Consider the following 24,609-nt stretch of genomic DNA (forward strand, 5'->3'; position numbering starts at 1 on the left):
GGGCCGGGGAAGGGGCGGGGCCCGCTGGACCTGGAGCTGTCCTCGCCTTCTCTGGCCGCCGCCTCTGCCCCGCGCTGCGCAGTGCTCCTGCTTTAGGCGCCGCGGGTCCTGAGCGTCGGCTTCCAGGCACAGGTGGGTCGCCGGAGGCCGACTGTGGGGCGGGGACGCAGGTTTTGTGCGGTCCGAGCGATCCCGGGCACTCGAGGTCTGGCCGGTGCGCACTCTCGTCCACCAGCATCCCTGGATCAGAGGCCAGGCAAAGCGCCTGCAGGGCAGCTGGACCGATTTCGCGTCGGGCCTGGCCCGGTTGCTCTGGGGGGTGGGGTCTTGGGGGACCCAGGACGACTCTGATGCTTGCAAAGCTCCGGGAGGGCGGACGTGCCAAGGCCCCTTTTCACTTTCTCCCCCTCCTCCTGCGGCTTTGGTACAGAGGCGTCGTCTCGGAGACGGGTCTGTTAAAGAGCTTTGTGGGGAAACGGAAAGCGAATTTCTCTAAGAGAAATTTATTATTCGTCCTAAAAGGTTTGTCCTATAAGTCCAAAGGAACGAGAGACTTACGTATCGGGATGCAGTGCCTTACGGAGAAATGAGCCCCCCCCCTTAATATTGTGCATTGCTTTAAAAACCCTTGAAATGGTTATGATGAATTAAGCAAAAATGGCTACTTTCAATTAATTCTTTTCATTCATCGCACTCCTACAGAGTGCCGTAGTGTTAAGATGGTTTTAAAGAGTATTATTTACTCAACATTTCTTTAAAGCATGTTCCAAGGAAGGCTTACAGAGGAAAAAATACTGCTCAGAGCGTACTACCATGGTGACATTTTGCCACAGTCCTCAGCACTTTTTATTGCATCGCGCTTGAGACACTTGTTTTCATTACCTTTATGTATGTTATACGTATTTGAACTTTGGGCCCTAGTTTTTTTTTTAATGTGGTATAACTTCATAACTGAAAATTACCCCCTAGCTTCCATTTAAAAGAAACTGCATATTTGCTTGACTTCTCAGGGTAAAAAAAAAAAAGTTAGCATTTTCAAATAACAAATGGTAAAGGGGTTTTGATTTAATAGATGTATAGATTGAAGGAAAATATAGGAATCTTTATATTAGTAATGGTAAAAATTTTATGTTGTAGTTTGGATGATCCATATTTGAAGCAGAAGTGCTATTTACACCAGAATTTTCTATTGTCTACCTATTTAACATTCTGAGTTAAAAGAGTGGACAACATATAGAACAACACATCACTGGTTAACCTTATAGCTAAGATCGAGTAAGACACTCAAAATCATGACATGTTTTTTTAACAGTTAATGTCTCCCAAAGCTCTACTTGATAGAGATTTGATAAAACTTCAGCTGGTATAAATTCTGGAGACAGTTGTGTTTTAAAAACTCAGGACAACTCTAAGAAGAATTAGCTTTATTCTTGTTGTTGACTTAGATTTACAACACTTGATTGCATAGGAGTAGGTTACCAGATAACCAGACTGATTTGACTCATTGCCCAGCTGCCTTCTAAACCGCTGGGTGGGAGCTTCAGTTTTGAGACAGGGGACACTGGTCTTTTTGAAGAAAGAAGAAATTAAGCTGCTGTTAGTTGATGGCTATCTGAAACTGTCTTGGGGCTCAGGATGGGTCCCTTCTTTAGTATTACTAAGATACTCCTAGCAGTTGGTACATTCCAAGGGATCTGTATCACCATGTCATACAACACTACCAATTTTAAAGTCATCTCTATTTCAGCACTTTGTGACAAGAAGAAAATATAGCTTGAAATATACAGCCATTCAGTTCTCTATATTTAAATTTTTACTATATATATAGTAAAGAAGTGATGTAGGTGGCCTGGTCACTGGCACTGCAAGATGCAGTTCCAAGATGCCTACTCTGCAGCCTGAAGGAGTTCTCTTCCGAGACCTCTGCCCAGATGGAGCTAGGACCCCCTGACTTATATTGCAGAGGACAGTTTCCAGATGCTGGTCCTTGTAGTCCTTAGGCATCATAGCTAGGTAGGATCATTAGTTGCTCCCCTCTCTTGGAAGCTTGCATGGTATCTTCTGGTGTCATGAAAGCTAATCCTCAGGGAGGAGGCTTCCAGGTCAGATCCAGTTTGGGCCCTCTTGCTCATAGGTCTGAAATATGGGTGTCTTCAGCATAAAGACTTACCTTCCAGCTCCGGAAGGCAACTACAGGCAGCAGCAATAGCCTGTAATTTTGGGGGAATCTCTTAGACAACACTGACCAACAACTCAAAAGGGGACTTCATGTACCTAGTGTTGGGGTTTTTGTTAGATGATCTGGGTCTTGGGGGAAGCATTGTGGGCCCAGGTAGATAAATTTCATTTAAAACTACATATGTACACACAGACTTCTATGCATTGTGTGTAATTTTAAGTAAATAGGTAATATGATTCCTTATGACTTTTTTCAGATATCCATGTTATTTTACCCTCCTTCCTTCCTCCTATTGACCTCCCTACCCACATCTAATTAGAGTTCCCACCACACCCCTTTTCACATTTAGGTCTTTGATCTATTTGGATTTAGTTGTGCAAGTTGATACAGGTCTAATTTCATTCTTCGTCGAGTGAACATCTAGTTTTCACAACATCCTTTGTTGAAGACTGTCTTTTCTCCAGAGTATATTTTTGACATCTTTGTCAAATATTAGAAGTCTGTTGTTACGAGTCCCTACTTAGGTCTGTTTTCATCCTGGTACCTTTTTTTAAAGTTACTATTTTTATTTTATTACTATGGCTCTGTAATATATCTTGAAATCTTGAATGGTAATCCCTTCAACCTTGTTCTTTTTGCTCAGAATTGTTGGGCCAGGGTCTTAATCAGTCCATCAGGCTGTGCACACACACACGGGGGGGGGCTTGCACGCTTCTTTCTAGGAGGTTTCTTCCTTTTCACAACATTCAGTATCACCAAGCACACACACATACACACAAACAAACACACACACACAAAGAAAAAAGATACTCAGAAAGATAGGTTAGACTGGGCATTAACTATAAAAGCTAGTTGCTAAGGATTATTCCACAGCAATTAAAAAGACTCTTTGGAGTTTTGTAGTAGTAACTGTATGGGTGATTGATGTAGCTTTTAAAATTGTATTACTCAGAAGACATAATTTATACATAGATTTAAAGATAAGTAAGTGAAGCTTAAAATTAAAAATAAGCTAGTTTGCTTATTGCTTTTAAAGAAATTCCTTTTTAAAAGGAATTGTAAATAAAATTGTGGAATGGTTGATGAAGTACAGATTTCACTTTTATTTATGAGAATAGAGTTGCTGACAAATTTAAAATAAAAGGGTGTGTTTGTGTGTGAGAGAGAGAGAGAGAGAGAGAGAGAGAGAGAGAGAGAGAGAGAGTATATATCTTGACCTTAAGGATTGGCCCTTAGCTGTTTTAATGCTCTCATTTATTAAGGTAGGGTTCAGCAAGCAAAGTATGGTTCTTTGAAGGGAGTCTTGTTGTAAAAGCTCCTGACTCTCGATCAATAAGAGATGTAAGCCAGATCATAGGAGCAGGGGACTCTTGATTTATCGTGTGTCTATAGTTTCCCTTTCAGTGCCTTCTGTCTTTCCTCTCTCTGGTCCACTGTTTATTTTGATTTTTCAAGACAGGGTTTCTCTGTAGCTTTGGAGCCTGATGGCATTCTCTGTGTAGACCAGACTGGCCTTGAACTCACTGAGATCCACCTGCCTCTACCTCCCAAGTACTGAGATTAAAGACATGCACCATCACAGTCTGGCCTGTTCCACTGTTTTATGTTGTACTCCGGAAAGTATAGTCAGAGAAGCATATGAAAACCTAAGCATGGGGCTGGAGAGATGGCTCAGAGGTTAAGACCACTGGCTGCTCTTCTAGAGGTCCTGAGTTCAATTCCCAGCAACCACATGATGGCTCACAACCATCCGTAATGAGATCTGGTGCCCTCTTTTGACCTGCAGGGATACTTGGAGTCAGAAGCTGTATGCATAATAAATAAATAAATCTTTAAAAAAAAGGAAAGAAAACCTAAGCAATTTATGCTGAAGAAATACTGGAGGAGTACATCTTTTTGGCTGTCTTTGATATAATTAGCAAAGGGAAGAGTCCATTGATAAATTAGTTTTGTCAAAAAGATAAAACTACAACAAATTTCAAAATATTCCTTTTATTTACAATTCTAGAATTGGGCAATACCTTAGTCTATAAAGTACAATAATTCCACTGCACATTGGCAAAGCAGGGATCTTTGAAGGTAGGGAGAATTCTTAATAATAGTAGAGAACTCCCTGGTTACCATCAGTTAACTTTTTTTTTTTAGAATTAAATTAGGAGGGACTTCCTTGTTGACTCAGATAGATTAGCAGTTCCTGTTTTTGGGGAGGTCTTTTGGAGGATGTCTAGTCACTTAAAACCCATTTGATTCTATAGCATCTAGCACATAATCAAAATGTAATCACTGTGTTTTCGTTTGGTCTAGTCTGCTGAAGAGTAGTGCAGACTTCAGAATGAGATAATGCCCTCTCGTAAGTTGTATTTACATTTAAAGTACTAGAAGTACTTTGGTGACAGACACCTGTAATCTCAATATGTAAGAGGCCAGAGCAAAAGGATTGCATGCACCAGGCCATCCTGATCAGCAAGACCACAGGAAAACTTAATAGAGAAATACTGTCTCTGTTGACATTTTTGCCCAGTTCTTATTACTTTACCTTTTCTTCTTGATTGTCTTTCCTACATGTAATATATTCAGAGTGAGGCTGTGGTGGCACACTCTTTTAATCCCAGCACTCAGAAGGCAGGAGCAGGCAGATGGATCTCTGAGTTCCAGACCAGCCTGGACTACAGAGAAAGTTCTAAGACAGCCAGGGTAACAAACATAGAGAGAGTCTGTCTCAAAAACCAAAAGGCAGGAGAAAGTGGTGCATGCCTTTAGTCCCAGCAATCAGGAGGCAGAAACAGGTGGATCTCTGTGAGTTTGAGGCCAGCCTTGTCTACATAGAGAAACTCTGTCTCCACAAACAAACAAAATAAGAAAAAAAAAACTTTAGTTCATTAGCAGAATTTATCATTAAAAAATGTAGTAAATTTTTTATCATAAATGTTGAGGCTTTTTCAAAAGAAATAAATTACAGAAAAGAAAATCCATTGTGCAGAATTTCCATTGAGCAAGTAATTTACAAAATCAATGTTGATACTATTTAGTTTTCCTTTAATGTGTATTATTCATTACTTAGCCGTGATGTTCTAGATGTAGAAGTAAGGTTTGTAACATAAAACTCAGGCCTTGTTCTCCTAGGAGCCAGTGATGTATGCATAGTTATGCTTAGGGTGAATAACAGAAGGAAAAGGATGAGAAGGATCTGTCTTGAAGTTTGGGCTCGTATCTTTAAATCCCAGCATTTGAACTTTGGGGGAGACATAATGTAATACTAAATATCATGTCCGTGTTACTCCCTAACACATGTGAATACACTGGAGTAGACAGGTTGGAGTACACAATCACAGTATTTTTGTGAAAGCTAAGAAGATGTTAGTAATGGTAAATGCATTGTAAAGATCAAAGGATAAGGATTTCTATTTGCAGTTGCTAGTCCTGGAAATGTTCTCCCGACTTTTAAAAAATTTTGGCAAACTAAGTGGGGAATAAAATAAGCACCGGGAATTACAACCTGTCCTCTAGAACTATAAAACCTTCCCTATTCCCTAATGTGGTCACATTCTCTGCAACAGCATGAGCCCTGCCCTACGCTTGCCCTAACATAAGCAGCTCTGTACGTTGTACTTGAAATATTGACTCTCATGTTTCCAACGCAAATTATACTCACTGACCCCTTTATCACACCAGAATGTAAGACTGTCCAGTTCCCTGTGTGCATATTCCTCCACCATTGTCTGCTGTGTGACACCCCTAGCTACCTGGCTTCCCCACCTACCGCGTGGAACTCTGCATTGTCTGCCAGAGGGGAATTTCTTGTCTCTCAGAGCTCTGTTTCTTAGCACATCTTTCAGCCTCAGAAAGAAGGAAATGTCTTGCTTTTGTCATCCATGGGCCAATTTCAAACCCAATGTTGTAACCCTTTCCGTCCTGTTTCTTTAGGATTTGCCCTTGCTGTTGTCCCGTCTCTGTTGTCACCCATTCTCCAAGCTGACTCTTCCAACACCAACCTCAGTATCACACCCCCCGAAGACAACAAGAAAGTTTTCTTCTAGGCTGTGGCTTTTGTCTTACCTTCCTTTCTAGCTTACAGCTGTGTCTGTAAAGAGGACAGATCTGTGACGTCACTTCCTACTGCATTGGCTCCTGTCCTCACTGGACTCTACTGGGCTTGCATTTGCTAGTTACTTGTATTTTCCAAGCACCTGCAGTAGTCATTCCCATCATTATCTTATTGTAGTTGACACTGTCAACCATTATTTCCCTGAAATCCTCTTCCCTGTGGTCCCTTGTGAGGGCAAATGTTGGAATGGAGACCAGAAATGCACAGTTCTTTAGGGAGCTGACTTTTCTTAATGTTGGCTATAGTTGCTCCCTTTTTGTCCTTATCTGGACGTTAGATCTCACACTGATCTACTTGATTAGTATATTGTATAATTAATTTGTAATAATATATAGTGTATAGTTCATATATTGTATAATTAATAAGTGGACATAATATATTGTACCTTAAAATTAATTGTTGTTTGTGATCACTATGCTACTTGCTACTTTTTTTTGAAAAATTGGGATTTCTATAGTTTATAAAAATATCTGAGTAAATAATAAAAGGTTTTTTTTTTTTTTTTTTTTTTTTTGGTTTTTCGAGACAGGGTTTCTCTGTGGCTTTGGAGGCTGTCCTGGAACTAGCTCTTATAGACCAGGCTGGTCTCGAACTCACAAAGATCCGCCTGTCTCTGCCTCCCGAGTGCTGGGATTAAAGGCGTGCACCACCAATGGCCGGCTAATTTTTCTTGATATTAATAGTGATGTTTTACTGAGAAAAACTGAGCTCAAAAGACGTTTTTAAATTAAAAAGATTCTGCATTTCAATAAGCAGAGGTTTACTATTGTTTGCCTTTATAAAACGTACTAACTCCATCTCATTGCAACGACACTTGGCCTTTTTGCTAGGTTTCCCAAAGGACAAAGAAGATGGAAGAGGCTGCGAACCAGTTGCAGCCACTGAGTGAGAGTCAAGTAGCCAACTCTGAGGGCGGATCCGTATGGCAGGTCACAGACATGAATCGGCTGCACCGCTTCTTGTGTTTTGGTTCTGAAGGTGGCACCTACTACATCAAAGAACAGAAGCTGGGTCTCGAGAATGCTGACGCCTTAGTTAGATTGATTGAAGACGGTAGAGGATGTGAAGTGATACAGGAAATCAAGTCATTTAGTCAGGAAGGCAGGACTGCAAAACAAGAGCCGTTGCTGTTTGCACTTGCCATCTGTTCTCAGTGTTCGGACATCAAGACAAAGCAAGCAGCCTTTAAAGCTGTCCCTGAAGTTTGTCGCATCCCGACCCATCTCTTCACTTTTATCCAGTTTAAGAAAGACCTGAAGGAAAGCATGAAGTGTGGCATGTGGGGTCGTGCTCTCCGGAAGGCCGTGGCAGACTGGTATAATGAAAAAGGTGGCATGGCCATTGCTCTGGCAGTTACAAAGTATAAACAAAGAAATGGCTGGTCTCACAAAGATCTCCTAAGACTGTCACATCTTAAACCTTCCAGCGAAGGTAAGCACACAATTTTCCTAATGGGCAGTAAGACGGAGGGGGGGGTTGATAAATAGCAAAATTTCATTTCATTTTCTAATGTCAGCTTTCACTCACAAAACATAATGCTGTTTAATTAATCCAGACATTTGGAACCAGCTTGACACTAAAGACCTGTATTGTGTAGAGTAGTGCAGTTTTTCCACCCACTGTCAAGAAGATGCCTGCTTCCCAAGCCTGAACCTTGTCTGTACTGTACTCATAGGCCATAGTCACTTGGTGAGCATTCTGGAGAATTTGGTCACATTTTAGGATATAAAGTATTAACCTGTCAATCAGTCATGATTCTTATTAATGGCTGGATTATCAGTAGTAAGTATTTAGTTTCCAGCTGGCTTGAATCTGTCTGAATTAATTAAGCAACATTATGCTTTATGAATAAAAGCAGCTGGCGTAGGTATTGGGACCAAAACTCAGGTCCTCTGTAAGAGCAGCAAGTGCTCTTAACCACTGAGCCATCTCTCCATCCACTCCCTCAATTTTTTCTAAGTTTAAAAAAAGTGTTTCCATCCTGAAATCACACAAAAAAAACACATGCTTTTTTTTCATAAGTGCGCCATGTTTTACTTTTAAATCTGATCTAATATGCAGTAGATATCATTTTACTCTATGTTTTGACACTGAAGTCATAACAGAGCAAGCGCTCAAGTATAGAAAGCCCCCTGATTACTAGTGATAATGAACTCATTAGCCTCTAACCAAGAGATACTAGGCCGGGCATTGGTGGTACACACCCTTAGTTCCAGCACTTGGGAGGCAGAGGCAGGCAGATCTCTGTAAGTTTGTGGCCAGTCTGGTGGGCGGTGGTGGCACACGCCTTTAATCCCAGCACTCCAGAGAGGCAGTTGGATCTCAGTAAATTTGAGTCCACCTGGTTTATAAAGTGAGTTCTAGGACAATCAGGACTGTTTGTTAGGCCGAGAAAGATAAAAAGTTACAATACTGTAGAAATAAGTATTAACTTTTGATTGAATTACATAAATTAGGGCTCAAAAATAGCACACAGCCTGGCTCAGCTTTGCTTAGAGATGTGTTTCAGTTAGCCTATAAAATATTTTAAGAAAAACCTAAGTTTTGTCAGTATAGTAAAAAGGCATATGAAGCCGGGCGGTGGTGGCGCACGCCTTTAATCCCAGCACTCACAGGCGGATCTCTGTGAGTTTGAGGCCGGGCTGGACCGACAGCCTCCAAAACAATACAGAGAAACCCTGTCTCATAAAAACAACAACAAAAAAGATTTGCTTAGGTTGTAACCGCTGATCACATAGAAAATCCAAGGCATAGTAAGGTTAGTTGCATTGTTTTCCTAAGGCAGGTTGAACTTAAAACAGCTAAGTACACGGTAGGATAGCAGATTGAGTACATAGTTTTAAATGATCTCAAGGTGTATTAAATCAGTTTCAAGATCTGACAAAAGTTCAGTGTCATCAAAAGCGAAAGGTGTTTTCAGCAAAAGATAGCAGAAGCTGTAGGCTGCAACTAAGATTTTCTCACTTCAAACCTCTTTTTACTATTAAAAATTGTAAAAGGAATGCACAAGTTATTTTCCTTTTTAAAATATTGGATTGGACTCAGCGGTAATGGTGCTTGCCTTTAATCCCAGCACCTGGGAGGCAGAGGGCAGGCAAATCTCTGTGAGTTTGAGGCCAGCCTGGTCTACACTGCGAGTTCCAGGACAGCCAGGACTGTTTCACAGAGGAGCACTGTCTCTTTCTGTTGTTAAACAGTTAATGCCTGTTTCCACTTAATCACTACTGCTCATGAATCCATATTTATTCAGAAGCAAAGGAAAATCAGTATGATAACCATTGGAACAGATCTGTTCTCTGATTGAGGTTATGGACGTGAAATCGACACTATCTGTAAAGTTTGTAATTTCAGTATCTCAGAAGTGCCTCTGTACTACAATTGGCTTAAACTCTAGACACATTTCCCCACCACTACATATTTAAACAGTAATGGTGTTTAAAAAAAAAACTATTTGTTTATGTGGCAGAATATTAATCCCACTTAAGGGAGTCAGCTTCTGTCTTTTTAGTTAAGCTGATCATGTTCATTCTATTTTCACTAATCCTACTTGCCTTTTCAATTCTTTATCTTGTTAAAGGACTTGCTGTTGTTACCAAATATATAACAAAGGGCTGGAAGGAAGTCCATGAACTGTATAAAGAAAAGGCACTTTCTGTGGAGACTGAAAAGCTATTAAAGTATCTGGAGGCCGTGGAGAAAGTGAAGCGTACAAAAGATGAGCTGGAAGTCACGCACCTGATTGAAGAGCACCAGCTAGTTAGGGAGCACCTGCTCACAAGTCACTTGAAGTCTAAAGAGGTGAGTAAGTTCTTTTGAAAAGAGAAGCCTCAGGTTCCAGACCCTGGGTTCAGTCCCCAACCCCTCCAAAACAAGAGAAGGAGCTAGGGAGATGACTCAGTGTTTACAGCACTTGATGAATAGGTAAGAGGACCAGCTAGTGTTCATGTGGCAGGGGGAAACAGAGATGGAATCCCAGAGCAAGGTAACTAGCAAGACTAGCCAGATCTCACTTCCAGGAGCGCTGAGTTTGACTGAGAGACCCTGCCTCAAAAAGAACAGTGAGAAGCTACTAAGGAAGACTCCCAGCAACAACATCAGGCCTTTTCACACGCACGTACACACACACACACACACACACACACCAGAGAGACAGACAGAGAGAGAATCCAAACATATCTTTAAAGTGATACTTATTAAAAATATTCAACATAGCCAGGCAGTCTTTAATCCCAGCACTCCAGAGGCAGATCTCTGTGAGTTTGAGGCCAGCCTGGTCTACAAGCAAATTCCAGGATAGCCAGAGCTGTTACACAAAGAAACTCTGTCTCAAAAATAAATAAATAAAATAAAATAAAGATTCAATGTTACTATTAATGACACCTGTATTTTCTCCACAAACCCTTCAGTTTCCAATTGATCGGCCTATGATCAATTGATATGTGTTCTGGAAGTACTTTAAACCCTGAGTAAATGCTTTACAAAATACACCATTAATGTGGTTGATTTAGCTATGCTATATTGACTCACTTCCCCTTATTTCTTTACATTTCTAGCTGTGCTATTCACCTTTTGTTGTTCCTTTCTCTCCTTGTAGGTATGGAAGGCTTTATTACAAGAAATGCCCCTTACTGCACTACTGAGGAATCTGGGAAAGATGACTGCTAATTCAGTGCTTGAACCAGGCAATTCTGAAGTATCTTTAGTATGTGAAAGACTATGCAATGAAAAGCTGCTCAAAAAGGTGTGTGTGGCCCATGATTTGGTTAGCTAAAGAAGTTGCCTCTCAAGTGATCTAAGACCTCCCTCATGACAAGTTGCATTTAATTCTTAAATCTAAGTTTAATATTTGTTCTTTCTTCAGTAAGTATCTTTATTACTTATAGTAATATGAAACTCAGACTCATTGTTATTTTTACTTGAAGCTGGCAACTACCTTCTGTCTGTCTTGTTTCTAGGCTCGTATACATCCATTTCAGGTTCTAATTGCATTAGAAACCTACAGAACAGGTCATGGACTCCGAGGTAAACTGAAATGGACTCCTGATAAAGACATTTTGCAAGCATTGGATGCTGCTTTTTATAAAACATTTAAGGTAATAGCTTTATTTTGTTTATTTAAAAAAGACTTAGGGATTAATATATTTTATAAAAACACATTTTAATGGTAATAACAATAATTTATCTAGCTTAAAGTATATATGCATGGGTTTTTCTTAACTGGTATGAAGATAGCTGCAAAAATGATATTGTAGGTTTATGAGTAATTCTTATCACTCTGAGTAGCAGCTACCTATCCCAAGATCATTTTAGTACTTTTTAAGGTCATATTGATAAAGTACTGAATTTGAGAATTTACGTCCCTGTGGGTTCCTTCAACTTAGTACTCTTTTTTAAATTCCATTCCTAATTGAGAGCTGAGTCTATCTGTCTCAATAGTCAGGTTTTCAAAATGGAAATCAGAGCTATAAGTTAAAAATCTTTTATTTCAAAAATGTCTGGATACACCACAAAATCTAACATCCAAATTGAGTAGCAAATTAAAAGCATTATGCATAATCACAGGTGACATGTATCTCTGGCCCACATGATAGTATCAGTTGATTTGTAAATAACATCTGACAAAAACCTAACAGTAAAAATCAAAATAAAAATCAAGAAATCACTTAATAAGTAAAAGTTGATTTCCTCACCATAATTAAGCTTATATTTTAAAAAAAAAGTCATAGGTATCATCATACTCAGATAAAACTTTTTCCTTAAAAATCAAGAATAAGGATGGCTATTTTCCCTACTTCAATGCCATATAGTACGGAGAATTGTGGTAATTTTATAAGAAAAAAGCCTAACTTAGCATGCTCATTATTCTATGTAGAAGTTAGAGTTAGATGAATTCAGCAGACTTGCAGGTTATAAAGCAATGCATTAAACACAGACACACACACACACAAGTTGAGCCAGGCTTGGTGGTACAGATCTGTAATCCTAACTCTTGAGTAGTAGAAGTAGCAGTCAGAAGATCAGAGCCACCTTCCTCAACACCGTAAGTTCAAGACCATCCTGGGCTACATGAGACCCTGTCTCAAAAAACAAGGGAGAAAAAAAATGTAAGTAAATAATAAATCAATTCTGTACAGTAGTGATAAACAATTTGAAAGGGAAATTAAGAAAATACTAGTATTTAAAATAGCAGTATAAGAAAGACAGGAATATGGGCAAAGAGAAAGACATCATGCTGTCACATTAGAAGACAGTGTGAAGAGAATAGGATAATCCACAGCAATATACAGACTTCAGAGTCCCAAATGGCATGTGTTTTAGAAAATTTAAAACCCATATAAAATCCCAAGTGATTCCAAACAACCAAAACAATCTTGAAAAGCAAATTTGCAGAACTCACACATCTGGATTTCAAAACTCCAATGCAACAGTAAGCAGAGCACTATGCTACTCTTACAAGGACAGACAGAATGTCCAAAGGAATAAAACAAGAGTCTGGAAACAAACTGTCCCATTTAGATGGTTGATGTTTAAGAACTCCAGGATTAGTTAATTCAAAAAGGACAGTTTTCAAAAATTGTCCTGTTAAAAACTGAACATTTACATCCAGAAGGAGCAAAATGGATCACTTTCTTACAGCATATACAAAAAATATTTCACAAGAGATTAATGGCATAACTTTAGGAGCTAAAAATAAAAAAAACAAAAAGAATAATGAAATACAGGTGATAACTAAATAAATTGAACTTCAAAATTTGAAACTTGTAACTAGGCAGTGGTAGCACACTCCTTTAATTCCTAACACTTAAGAGCAGAGGCAGGCAAATCTGAGTTTGAGGCCAGCCTGGCTACAAAGTGATTTCCAGTATAGCCAGAGTTACACAGAAAAACCCTGTATCAAAAAAAAAAAAAAAAGGAAAAGAAAAGAAACTTGTGTGCATCATAGAGTGTTATGAAAAAAGTAGGAAAAGAATTGCATGATGGGAAAAAATACTTGCAGATCATATATCTGAAAAGGGTTTAATATCCATAAGCTCTGAAGTTCAGTAGTACAATTACACGCCATAGTGATTAATGGCAAAGTGATTGAATAGTTTTTCAGAATTATGTAATGGGCCAATAACTATGTGAAATATACTCAGAATGGTTAGCCAGGACAAAAGCACAATGAGAAGCCTCTTTGTAGCTGTTAGCCGAAAATAACAGGTGTTGGGATGTGGAAAACTGGAACTCTTGTGTTATCTATCAGTGACAATGTAAAATGTTGCAGCCAGTAAAAATTAAGATCAAATGTTAAACATGGAGAGCTCAACATACAGCACATGTCTATAAATCCCCCGCTGGGCATGATGGAAAAGACTAAGGTAGGGGAATCGCTGTGAGTTCAGAGTCCAGCTTGGGCTACATAGTTAAGTGTGAAGCCAGTCAGGCACCATAACAACAACCTGTCTGTCTGAAAAAGAAACACCAAAAAACTAAGCAAAAAAAGTAAAGTAAAACTACCAAACTACAGGGGAACGGAGTAGCATATGTCTTTTCCAGTGTTGTAGAGGCAAAGGCAGGCAGACCTCTGAGTTAAGAGTAGTCTGATCTATATAGAAAGTTCCAAGACAACCAAAGCTACATAGAGAGGCCTTGTTTCGAAAAAGAAAAGAAGAAAATCTATGATATCATCAAGAATTCAGCCTCTGTATATGCCCTAGAAGACCAAAAGGACTTGACCTTGTATTTGTACACTTAGTGTCCGTTCCAGCATTACTCAAGTAGCCAAAAGGTACCCAGATGTCTTCTATGACTACATTTTGTGAAGTACACACTGTAGAGCCAGAAAACAGCCTAGAAGGGGCAAGACTACTCAAGGTGAATGTGTAAGCTTGAGGTTGCTGCTTAATTGAATAAAGTTTCTATTGTGATAATGAGAACATCTAGAAATAGAGGCAGTGCTCATCAGCTATAAATATACACTTAATGCCTCTGAATTACATTTTTAAAGATGGCTAAACAGTAAATGTTATCTGTCTTTTACCACGTTGAATAAATAATCCTACAAGTTGCCATTTTTACTTCATTAAGAAAAGTATGAATTAGCTTCTTTTAAGTAAAATTAAATGGGTTATATTGTTTTCTTTGTTTTACCAGCTAATGGGAGGTAGATTTTTAAAAATAATAGCCAGGCATTGGTGGCACACGCCTTTAATCCCAGCACTCGGGAGGCAGAGGCAGGCGGATCTCTGTTGAGCTCAAGGCCAGCCTGGTCTACAGAGCAAGTTCCAGGACAGCCTCCAAAGCAATACAGAGAAACCCTGTCTCGAAAAACCAAAAATAAATAAATAAAATAAAATAATAGTCGCTTAACTTACATATCAAAACACCATGCCTTTCCTCTGGGAGCCTTTTGAATGAAAGATAAATATGGGTGTCAGTTAGGAGGCCTGGGCAGTCTAAGGGACCTCTGGCAGGGGAACCAGGATTTATCCCTAGTGCACAAATGGGCTTTGGGAACCCATTCCCCATGGAGGGATACTCTCAGCCTAGATTTGGGGGGAGGTGCTAGACCCTGCTCCAAATGACTTGACAGATTTTAATGATGATCCCCCATGGAAGGCCTCAACCCTCCCTGGGGAGTGAATGGGGGATGGGATGGGGGGATCTGTGGGGGGTATGGGAAAGGAAGGGAACAGGTATTGATATGTAAAATAAGAAAGTTTCTAATTTAAATAAAAGTTATAAATAAATAAAGGAATTTTTTGTTGTTTTTTTGGGGGGGTTGCTTAATCTTTGTACAATTCCTGACTTTTTCATGACTATTTTGTTTTCTTTTCAGACGGTTGAGCCGACTGGGAAACGTTTCTTGCTAGCTGTTGATGTCAGTGCTTCTATGAACCAGAGAGTGTTGGGTAGTGTACTCAATGCTAGTACTGTTGCTGCAGCAATGTGCATGGTGAGATCCCCTACAATTTAGCATTCCCATCCCCTAAAATGTGGTCAAAGTAAGACTGTAAAGGCAAACAGCATCAAGAATTACTTTTTCAAGGCAAGAGGGATGGCTCAGCAGTTAAGAGCACTGGCTATTCTTCCAGAGGATCCAGGTTCACTTCCCAGCAAGCACATAGCAGCTCACAGCTTTCTATAAGTACAGTCCCAAGGGATCCAACACCCTCGCAACAGACATACATTCAGACACAATACCAGTGCACATAAAACAAAAACAAAATAAAAAATTAATTTTTTACTTTTTTTGTTTGTTTGTTTTTCAAGGCAGGGTTTCTCTGTATAGCTTTGGAGCCTGTCCTGGAACTCGGTTTGTAGATCAGGCTAGCCTCGAACTCAGAGATCTGCCTGCTTTTGCCTTCTGAGTGCTCAGATTAAAGGTGTGTGCCACCACCACCCAGCATCACTTATATTTTCATTTCACTTAATTAACATTTACCATTTTATATCTGAAGACAAGTTTATAATGAATTATACAGAAAATGCATGTGTAAAGAACAATTAGAATTGTGTTGCCAAATTTTATAGCAAGATTAAATGTTACTAGTATTTGTAAAAGTAGATGATTTTTAGAAATAATATGCTTAGCAGGGTCGGGGCCATGTTTAAAAGCTCAAGAAACTAGTGATGGGCATTAGAGAGGTTCAGGTCTCAACCATGGTTCTATTACCACATAGCAAGGAAGCCTTCACTTCTGTGCTTTTATTCCTAGTTCAGTAAAATGTGTGTGTGTGTGTGTGTGTGTGTGTGTGTGTGTGTGTGTGTGTGTGTGTACACATGTGTATTCATTTCAGAGGGTGCTGTGAATACCAGTTTCTCAGAGATTTTTTGAGTCATCCTTTTCATTTGTTTTCATTTATGGATTGCATTGGGCGCCCCCAGAGGATAACTTAAGGAGTCATCCTGTCTTTCCACCATGTGCATTCCAAGGATCCGATTCAGATTGTCGGGTGGCAAGCACCTTTGTCCATCTCACCGGGCATGAACAGTGCTGTGACTCTGTACTCTGAAAGACAAAAATGCAAGTTTAGGAACAATAAGCACCACAGTGTTTCTTTCAGAGATGAAGTTCTATAAGCCTTTAAGAGACTGTAATTATTCAGTGTGCTGAAAACTCTTCCCACTGTGTTTTACAGGTGGTCACACGAACAGAAAAAGAGTCTTCAGTAGTTGCTTTTGCATGTGATATGGTTCCATTTCCTGTGACTACTGACATGACCTTACAGCAGGTTTTAACGGCTATGAATAAAGTAAGACTGTTTTGTTACATGTCCTATAACTTTTTACTTGGGGCATGCATATGCATAACATCTATAGGAAGAAACTGTTCTTCTCATAGCAAGCACAGTCAAAAATATATATATGTACAAGCATGACGAAGCCTTAATACTGGTTTTACATAAAGTGGTACTCTAAAAATTAGAGCTTTTATGTATTCATTTTAGACATCTGATGGACACTAAGGTGATTTTATTTTACTGCTATTTCTTCCTTTCTTTTTTTTTTTCTGAGCTAGGTCCCAGCAGGTAGCACTGATTGCTCTCTTCCAATGATCTGGGCCCAGAAGACAAACACAGCTGCCGATGTCTTCATTGTATTCACTGATAATGAGACCTATGCTGGACAGGTGCATCCTGCTGTTGCCCTGAGGGAGTACCGAAAGGTAAAACACAAACCTGTTTCACACCAAACAATACTCCATTCCCTTTGAGTGTGCTCTCTTCATTTGTGTAGGAAACCCAGTGTCAGGTGAACTCAACAGTACTTGGAAAAAAGGTAGGGCCTACACATATATCTCCCGGTTCCTGTGCTAAATATTAATAAGAATGCCCTTTGCCAGCAGCTTTTGATAATGACCAAATAAGTATTTGACCTCAGATATTTTTAATGATACATTGCATTCTTTGTAAACTTATAATTTGTGAGTTTAAAGAACTACATAAAGTTACAGCACATTTTTCCGTCTGTATTCTAAACTTTATAGGTATATCTGTTTTATATCATTCTCCTTGACAGAAGTGTTCTGTTACTATTCTGTCCATTGTGGTAGACACTGATTATTAGGTTGTTGAGTGTGAACATGTGGCTCACATGACTAGAAGAAGGATAAGCAGAACTTGCTGTGAAGAACAGTGGTCCTCAAAACATAATTTTCCCACCAGCTACAGCATCATTCGGTGTTCACATTAGATATGTAAATCAACACAGACCCAGTCAGACACCTGCTGAGTCAAACACTGTGGGCAGGGTTCAGGTTTCTCATAAATGCTTTACTTTTTTGAGTGTCGTAAAGGAGGAAATAGTATTTGGACTAGAAGCAGTCTCGATATATTTTGGTTGTTTTACTCTGGGGGGCCTGCCATCCAACTCCCCAATAATTACATAGAGGTTTATTCTTTCTTATGAATACGTGGCCTTACCTTGGCTTATTTGTAACCAGCTTTTCTTAATTTACGTTAACCCATCTACCTTTTGCTCCTGGACTTTTATCTTTCTATGTACTATATCTTCCTTTACTTCTTACTCCATGGCTTGTTGTATAGCTGGGTGACTGACCCCGAGAGTCCTCCTCTCCTTCTCCTTTCACTCCCCAATCCTTTTTTCCTAGATTTATCATATTTATTCTGTCTACCTTCCAGGCCTGCCTATTTCTCTCTTCTGCCTAGGTATTGGCTATTAAGCTCTTTATTAGACCAATCATGTGTTTTATGCAGACAAAGTAACACAGCTGCATGGAGTTAAACAAATACAGCATAAGAGAAGACAACACATCTTTGCATCATTAAACAAATATTCCACAGCATAAACAAATTAAGACATCTTCCCCTAATAGTCCACCACATGGATATTAGTTCTAAGTCTCTTTTGTTAACTGTGGATCTGAACAAATTAGATAACTGGCGTGTCATAGTAGGTAATGGTGCATACTTTTTAGGGTTGGTACAGCAGTTATACCCTGTCTCAAAAACAAATTGGTCATTAGAACTGGGCATGGTAGCTTAGCATGTAATCCTAGTACTGAAGAGATGGAGGCAGGGGGCCTAGAGAGATGGCTTAGTAGCTAAGAGCACACCCTACACCTGCAGAGGACCTGAGTTCATGTCCCAGCACCTACATTGGGTGATTCACAAGTGTCAATAACTCCAGGTCCAGGAGATGTGATGCATCTAGCCTCTGTAATCACCTGCATCGCACACATACATATTAAAATAAAGTATTTAAACAAAAGAGTCTGAGGCAGGAGGATCGTTGATTTGAGGCCAATCAAAGCTACATAAGGAGTTTAAGATTAGCCTGAGTTACAATTATAGTGAGATCTTGTCTCAATAACAAACAAACAAACAAACAAACAAGGACTGGGGATGCATTTCCATTGGTAAAGTAGTTGTCTACCGTATTGAAGCCCTAGGCTCAGTCCCCAGCACCACATCATACTAGGCACAGTGGTACATACCTACAATCTAAGCATTTGGAAGGCAGAGGCACTAGGGTCATACTCAGCTGTATACCAAGTTTGGGGCCAGCCTAGGCTATGTGAAATCTGTTTCAAGGAAAGCTTATCAAAACAAAACCATTAAATGTATTTTTTCATAGGTTTATTATAGTACCTGGCAAAATGAACATTCATTGATTGTTTCTTTCTTAATATTATTGTGATCCTAATTACATATAGAGAGACTGGGATTATAGCTCAGTAAGTAGTTCAATGGTGGAAAGCTTACTAATATAAGCTCCTGGTTTGGTCCATAGCACAAAGGATAGACAGGAAGGAAAGAGCAAAGAGTCAGGGAAATAATGGGGACAGAATTATAGTTTTGGAAGGCAAGATCTACTGTATATATCAAAATTGTAAACTGGACTTGCTGGTGCACACCTGTAATCCCAGCATTGGGTAGGGTGAACCATGGTTATGAGTTCTAAGCCAGCATGCCAAAAATGGTCTTGATTTTAAAGGGTTTTTGTTTGTTTTTCTTGCATATAATTATGTATGTATTTGCTTTTCCCTATATTTTCTGTACAGAAAATGGATATTCCTGCTAAATTGATTGTCTGTGGAATGACATCCAATGGTTTTACCATCGCAGACCCAGATGATAGAGGCATGTTGGATATGTGCGGCTTTGATACTTCGGCTCTGGATGTGATTCGAAATTTCACATTGGATGTAATTTAACCATAAGTACCAGAATGGCCTGAGGGGTCCACTGTTGCAGTGGACTTCACAAGAATTCACAGCTACTTCCCGGCTAAATGCAGTAGTGAGAAGTGTCATCAGTGTGTGCATGATGGAAGGGGACTTTGCCAAGAGCAGGAAAAGAGGAGAGGAAGGAAAAACATGTTGAGCCCAAAGGTGCAGGTCTCAACCAACTCTTGAGAAGTCTTCAGGATACTTTAGCTTTCTCATAGAGAACTTCTTTTAATAGACTGTAAAATAGTTGTGCTTTACTCCGGTGAATCACACATTTCCACTTAAAGCAGGTGAGATCTAAATGTATAAGTTGCCTCACATGTCACTTGTTTAAGAAGTGCTTGTTTTCTTAAGGATTTTCATCGGAAAAGGACAGTTTTCATAATGTCCAAATGCTCTGAAGTGCACTAGACCATGTGACTGTGATGGAAATGAACCTCTTGAGGTAAATTTTTATACCAAGGATTTAAAAAAAAAAATACTAAAACTAAATTATGAATGAGTTTTACAAATTCAGTTTTCTAAGATCATATGAACAGCAGCTTTCTTATTCAATGAAAAAGGTGTTTTATTTGTACTGAACTAGAATCTGCTACCATTTTGGAAAAAAAAAAAAACATGGAAATCCCTAAGGAACCTGTTGAGTTTGAGTAGGCTGAGGAATTTGCTTTGTATCCTTGTATTTACTTCCCCAAGTGAAGCAACAACAGTGTCTCATGTACTTAACACTGTCCTGTTTTCATATTCATATTGAAAACAAAGTGTTTCACATACTTAAGCCCCCCCATTCATAATCCTGCTAGTATAACAATTGAAATCCCAACTGTAAAGACATAGCTTTTCCCAAACCCCTAAAATACCTTTAGTTATTTTTTATAGTTTTCTAATACTGTTTATCTGTGGTCCTTTATATTTTTGCGCCCTATTCATCTTGTGTCTAATTTCTTCTTTGATAGAAATATAGAAAGTATAGAAGTAATAAAGCAAGCTAGATCCTTCAAGTTCAAAAGCAATTTTAGAGTAGCCCACTGTCAACCAGTGAGTGGATAGAGGAAACTTAAAAACATGTTTTGTACAAATTAAACTTCTTTTCCATACTAACATACATTCTCTTCTTGAGAGAGGTCACATGTTTTCATTGGGAGGTTTAGCATGAAGATGGCCTAAAGAAAGGCTAGTAGCTTTTCTCTTGATTTTATAATGGTATCTAAGGTAGTTTATACTAAAACTTTAATTTTTATGTATTCTATAAATATTCAAGGTTTACTGAGGGCTTATAAAGCCTTCTCACTTTATATGAAAAGTCAAAAGCTGGTATGTATAGGTTAAATAACCTTATATGTGTTTTGGGGGTGAAGTTTTTACCTGGGGAGGAAAGGGTCTTTGCTATTATGAGGATTTATATACATAATTTCTTCTCTTTCCTAAGAAAATTAGGATGTGAGAATAAGAAAATGTTCTCTTCAGACAGAGTTCACATATTAGTGAGGTTTGATATGTAGCTATTCTTCCAGGACAGTGACAGTTTGGTGTTAATAGCAAAGATAGTAATACCTCCCATTCTAAACACCATTGCTTCTGATGCTATTCTGAATTTCATCATGTGGATTTCACATCTTTACTTCTGATACACTAAAATTTCATATTCAATTTGAATTTAAGGTTTAAAAACCCTAAAAATTACATGAGAGCTATTGACTTCTTTAAACCCAGGATTCAAGTTTTAATCTGATCTAATTTATGAAATGTTACATGGGGTGTTATACAACTGTTTATTTCTTTTACTTCTGTGCTATTTAGATAGTGCTTTTAGGCAAGCAGAGTATGTCTTAAGAAAGAATATTTAATCCATCAGGGAAATCAGATTAGAAGTGACCCTTCTACCTAATTAAATAGGTTAAGATTGAAGAGAGAAGCCAGGTGTGGGGGCACAAGCCTTATTCCTAGCACTGGGAAGGCAGGGGAATCTCTAAGTTAGTAGTCAGCCTGCTCTACATGGCAAGTTCCAGACCAGTCAGGGCTAAGTAGTGAAACCCTGTCTCTTAAAAAAAAAAAAAAAAAGAAGTTCTAAGAAAGAAAAAAGTAAAACAACAGACCCTGCTGAAAGCAATTTTATTCTCAAATCATAAAACTTCAGAGTAAAAAGAAACCTTAGATGATTTTTTTCTTTTTCTTTCCTTTTGATTTTTTTCTTTTTTGTTTTCTTTTTATTTATTTTATTTTATTTTATTTTATTGAGTCAGGGTCTCTCTGTATAAGAGCCCTTGCCAACCTGGAGCTCACTCTTCAGACCAGGGTAGCCTCAGACTGAGAGATTCTCCTGTCTCTGCCTCCCAAGTGCTGGGGTTAAAAGGCATGCACCACTATGCCTAGCATAAGGCTGGATGATTTTGGAGAGAGGTGGCCTAGAAGGCTTTGTCTCTGGTCACCACTCTCGCATTTCCTTTCTCATACATAGGAACATGTTGATTTAGTAAGAGGTATGGTAGAATTATGCAGAATTTTTACCCTATTTAGACATTAGGAATTGATGATATGCATGATTGCTTTAGGAAATAGTAAGCAACTCTCAAACACAATTATGTCTTAACAGCCTATGTTGCTATATTATATAGCCCCATAGAAAGGCTTTACCTCATTAAGCATAGGATACACTCAAGTGGTAAACAAGTTTTATTTTCCAAATTACCACTAGGGTTACTCTTAAGTAAATAGTATGGAAAATACTACTTTAAAAAACAATCTTAGCCGGGTGTTGGTGGCACATGCTTTAGTCCCAGCACTCGGGAGGCAGAGGCAGGCTGATCTCTGTGAGTTTGAGGCCAGCCTGGCCTATAAGAGCTAGTTACAGGACAGCCTCCAAAGCAATACAGAGAAACTCTGTGCCGAAAAACCAAAAAAAAAAAAAAAAAAAGGAAAGAAAAGAAAGTAAAAAAAACAATCTTAAGAAAGTAAACTTTATTTCCTAGATAGTATGTAAATATTTCCAGGATTTAGTTATTAGTAAACAAAACACTAATGTTTTCATCTCACCATTATTGACACTGTTACTTAGTAACTGTCTTAAGAGTGCTAGGGAGCTAGTGGGTAGAATGTACTTCCACCTCTGGAGGCTCCTCCCTTCTTTCAGTCTCTCTGTCTCTCAGACAGCCAGTTTGCTCGCCTACAAATTAGCATCTTAGTCTTAGATCATAGGAGAACCAGTAGCTTAATATTTACCTAAAATTGAAACAGAAAGGAGACGTTTCAATACAAGGTCAACTTCATTTTTAATTATAAACACCAAGATGCCACCACTGTTCTCTGTTAGTAACAAGCACTCTCTTATATTAACCTGTTTGAATAACAAGTCTGCAACTGAAAAAAACACCATTTTCAGGTTGTTTCTTACTTTTCTAGATTTTGCAAAAACAAAACAAAAATCATAGCGTGTAAATTTGAGAGTATAACAATTAAGAACCATCTTCAGAAGCACAGTAAAGGTACATCTAAGCAGGAAATGAAGGCTGAATCATTTTAAGTTCTTGGAGTTATTTTCTTGTGACCTAAAGATATTGTCCCAGGGCCATCAAGAAGTCTTTGTGGGTAAAGACACTTGCCACCAAGCCTGAAGAATTGCACTCAGTTCCTGAGTTCCTGGACCCCACATGGTAGGAGGAGAAGGACAATTCCTGCAAGTTGTCCTCTGATCACATGTACGCCATGGCATGTGTATATGCGTATGTGTGTGTAAAAGTGGAGAAAAACCAAGAGATACTGCAACAGATTTGGTGGCTGTGTGGTGTGCTGAAAAATCTGGTCTTGAATTAGGTTAGCTTTGTTAAGATACAAATTGTCATCTTGGAGAAATGTCATACAGCCATAAGGAAGGGTCAGGAAAGGTGATAGGTTCTTTAGTGAAATAAGCCACTATTAACTCTGACTTTACTGTATTTTCCTGATATTCGTCCACTGATCTCTTGTTTCTTGGAAGATTATTTCAAGACCAGTTTTCTCCTTTATAAGTCGTCTCACATTTTTTCCTTTTTTCTGGTTTGATTCAATTGGGTAATAAACTGTATGACCAGAAAGTCATCCTCATTCAAGCTTGGGGTGAATCTCTGGCAGATTGTTTTTCATTTTATATAAATTTAAGAGCATATTTTTTTCAAGGTTGGAGAGATGGCTAAGCCATTGAAAGCTCTGGCTGCTCTTCCAGAGGTTCTGAGTTCAATTCCCAGGACCCAGATGGCGGCTTACAACCATCTATGGTGGGATCTGGTGCTGTCTTCTGGCATAAAGGCATACATGCAGATAGAGTACTCATACACAAAAAAATAAATATTTTTTCTATTTTTTATTTTTAGAAGCACTCTTATTTACATATCAATCCCCCCATCCCCTACACTTCCCATCCTACCATGCTCCCCACCAACCCCCCAACCCACTCCCCAAGGATAGTGAGGCCTTCCATGGGGGATCATCAAACTATCACATCATTTAAAGAGAGGGCCTAGCCCCTCTTTTTTGTATCTGTGCTGCAATAGTATCCCTCCATAGGAAATAGGCTACCGAAGTCCATTTGTGCTCTAGGGATAAACACTGGCTCCACTGTTAGAGGTCCCATAGACTGCCTTGGCCTCCTAGCTGGCACCCACATTCAGAGGGCCTGGTTCGGTCCAATGCTGGTTCCCCAGCTTTACACCTGGGGGTCCCTGTGCTCTCACTAGGTCAAGTCAACTGTTTCTGCTAATTTCTCCAGTCTTGAGTCCTTTGCTCATCCCTCCTCCCTCTCCACAACTGTATTCCAGGAGTATGGTTCAGTATTTAGCTGTGGGTACCTGTTTCTGCTTCTGTCAGCTATTGGATAAAGGCTGTAGGAATGGCAACCAAGGTAGTCATCAATCTCATTTTAGGGGAAGGGCATCAAAGGCAGCCTCTCCACCACTGCCTAGATTCATAGTTGGGGTCATCCTTGTGGGGCCCCTAACTATTCCCATGTGTCAGACCCCTCTCCAAGCTTATACTAGCTCCCTCTATCAAGGAATCTCCTTTCTTGCCCTCCTCTATTCCTCCCCTGTCTCAGTCCTCCTGTTCTCTTATGTTCTCCTCTCCCGCTTCTCCCAACCCCTGTGCTCCCAATTTGCTCAGGGGTTCTTCTCCCCCCCC

General features: G+C 39.2%; 1 protein-coding gene across 1 annotated transcript; it reads left to right on the top strand.

Moving 5' to 3' along the window:
* Ro60 (Ro60, Y RNA binding protein) lies at nt 1-23,584 on the top strand. The gene is made up of 9 exons (XM_005073456.4): nt 1-132; nt 7,115-7,715; nt 9,862-10,082; nt 10,879-11,025; nt 11,240-11,377; nt 15,106-15,222; nt 16,409-16,522; nt 16,789-16,935; nt 19,294-23,584. Exons 2-9 carry the CDS (start codon nt 7,136-7,138, stop codon nt 19,444-19,446), a joined length of 1,617 nt encoding a protein of 538 aa, XP_005073513.1. The 5' UTR covers nt 1-132; nt 7,115-7,135; the 3' UTR covers nt 19,447-23,584.
* Nucleotides 23,585-24,609: the final 1,025 nt, after the last annotated feature.

The sequence above is a fragment of the Mesocricetus auratus genome, unplaced genomic scaffold (assembly GCF_017639785.1).
Source record: "Mesocricetus auratus isolate SY011 unplaced genomic scaffold, BCM_Maur_2.0 Super-Scaffold_100676, whole genome shotgun sequence".
Taxonomy (NCBI): domain Eukaryota; kingdom Metazoa; phylum Chordata; class Mammalia; order Rodentia; family Cricetidae; genus Mesocricetus; species Mesocricetus auratus.

Bases quoted from the DNA above. Each gene is read 5' to 3' on its own strand.
- Ro60 (XM_005073456.4), top strand. From the start codon at position 7,136: ATGGAAGAGGCTGCGAACCAGTTGCAGCCACTGAGTGAGAGTCAAGTA. The intron at 16,523-16,788 runs GTAAGACTGTTT...TTTCTGAGCTAG, and splicing joins TTTTAACGGCTATGAATAAA to GTCCCAGCAGGTAGCACTGA. The intron at 16,936-19,293 runs GTAAAACACAAA...TTTTCTGTACAG, and splicing joins CCCTGAGGGAGTACCGAAAG to AAAATGGATATTCCTGCTAA.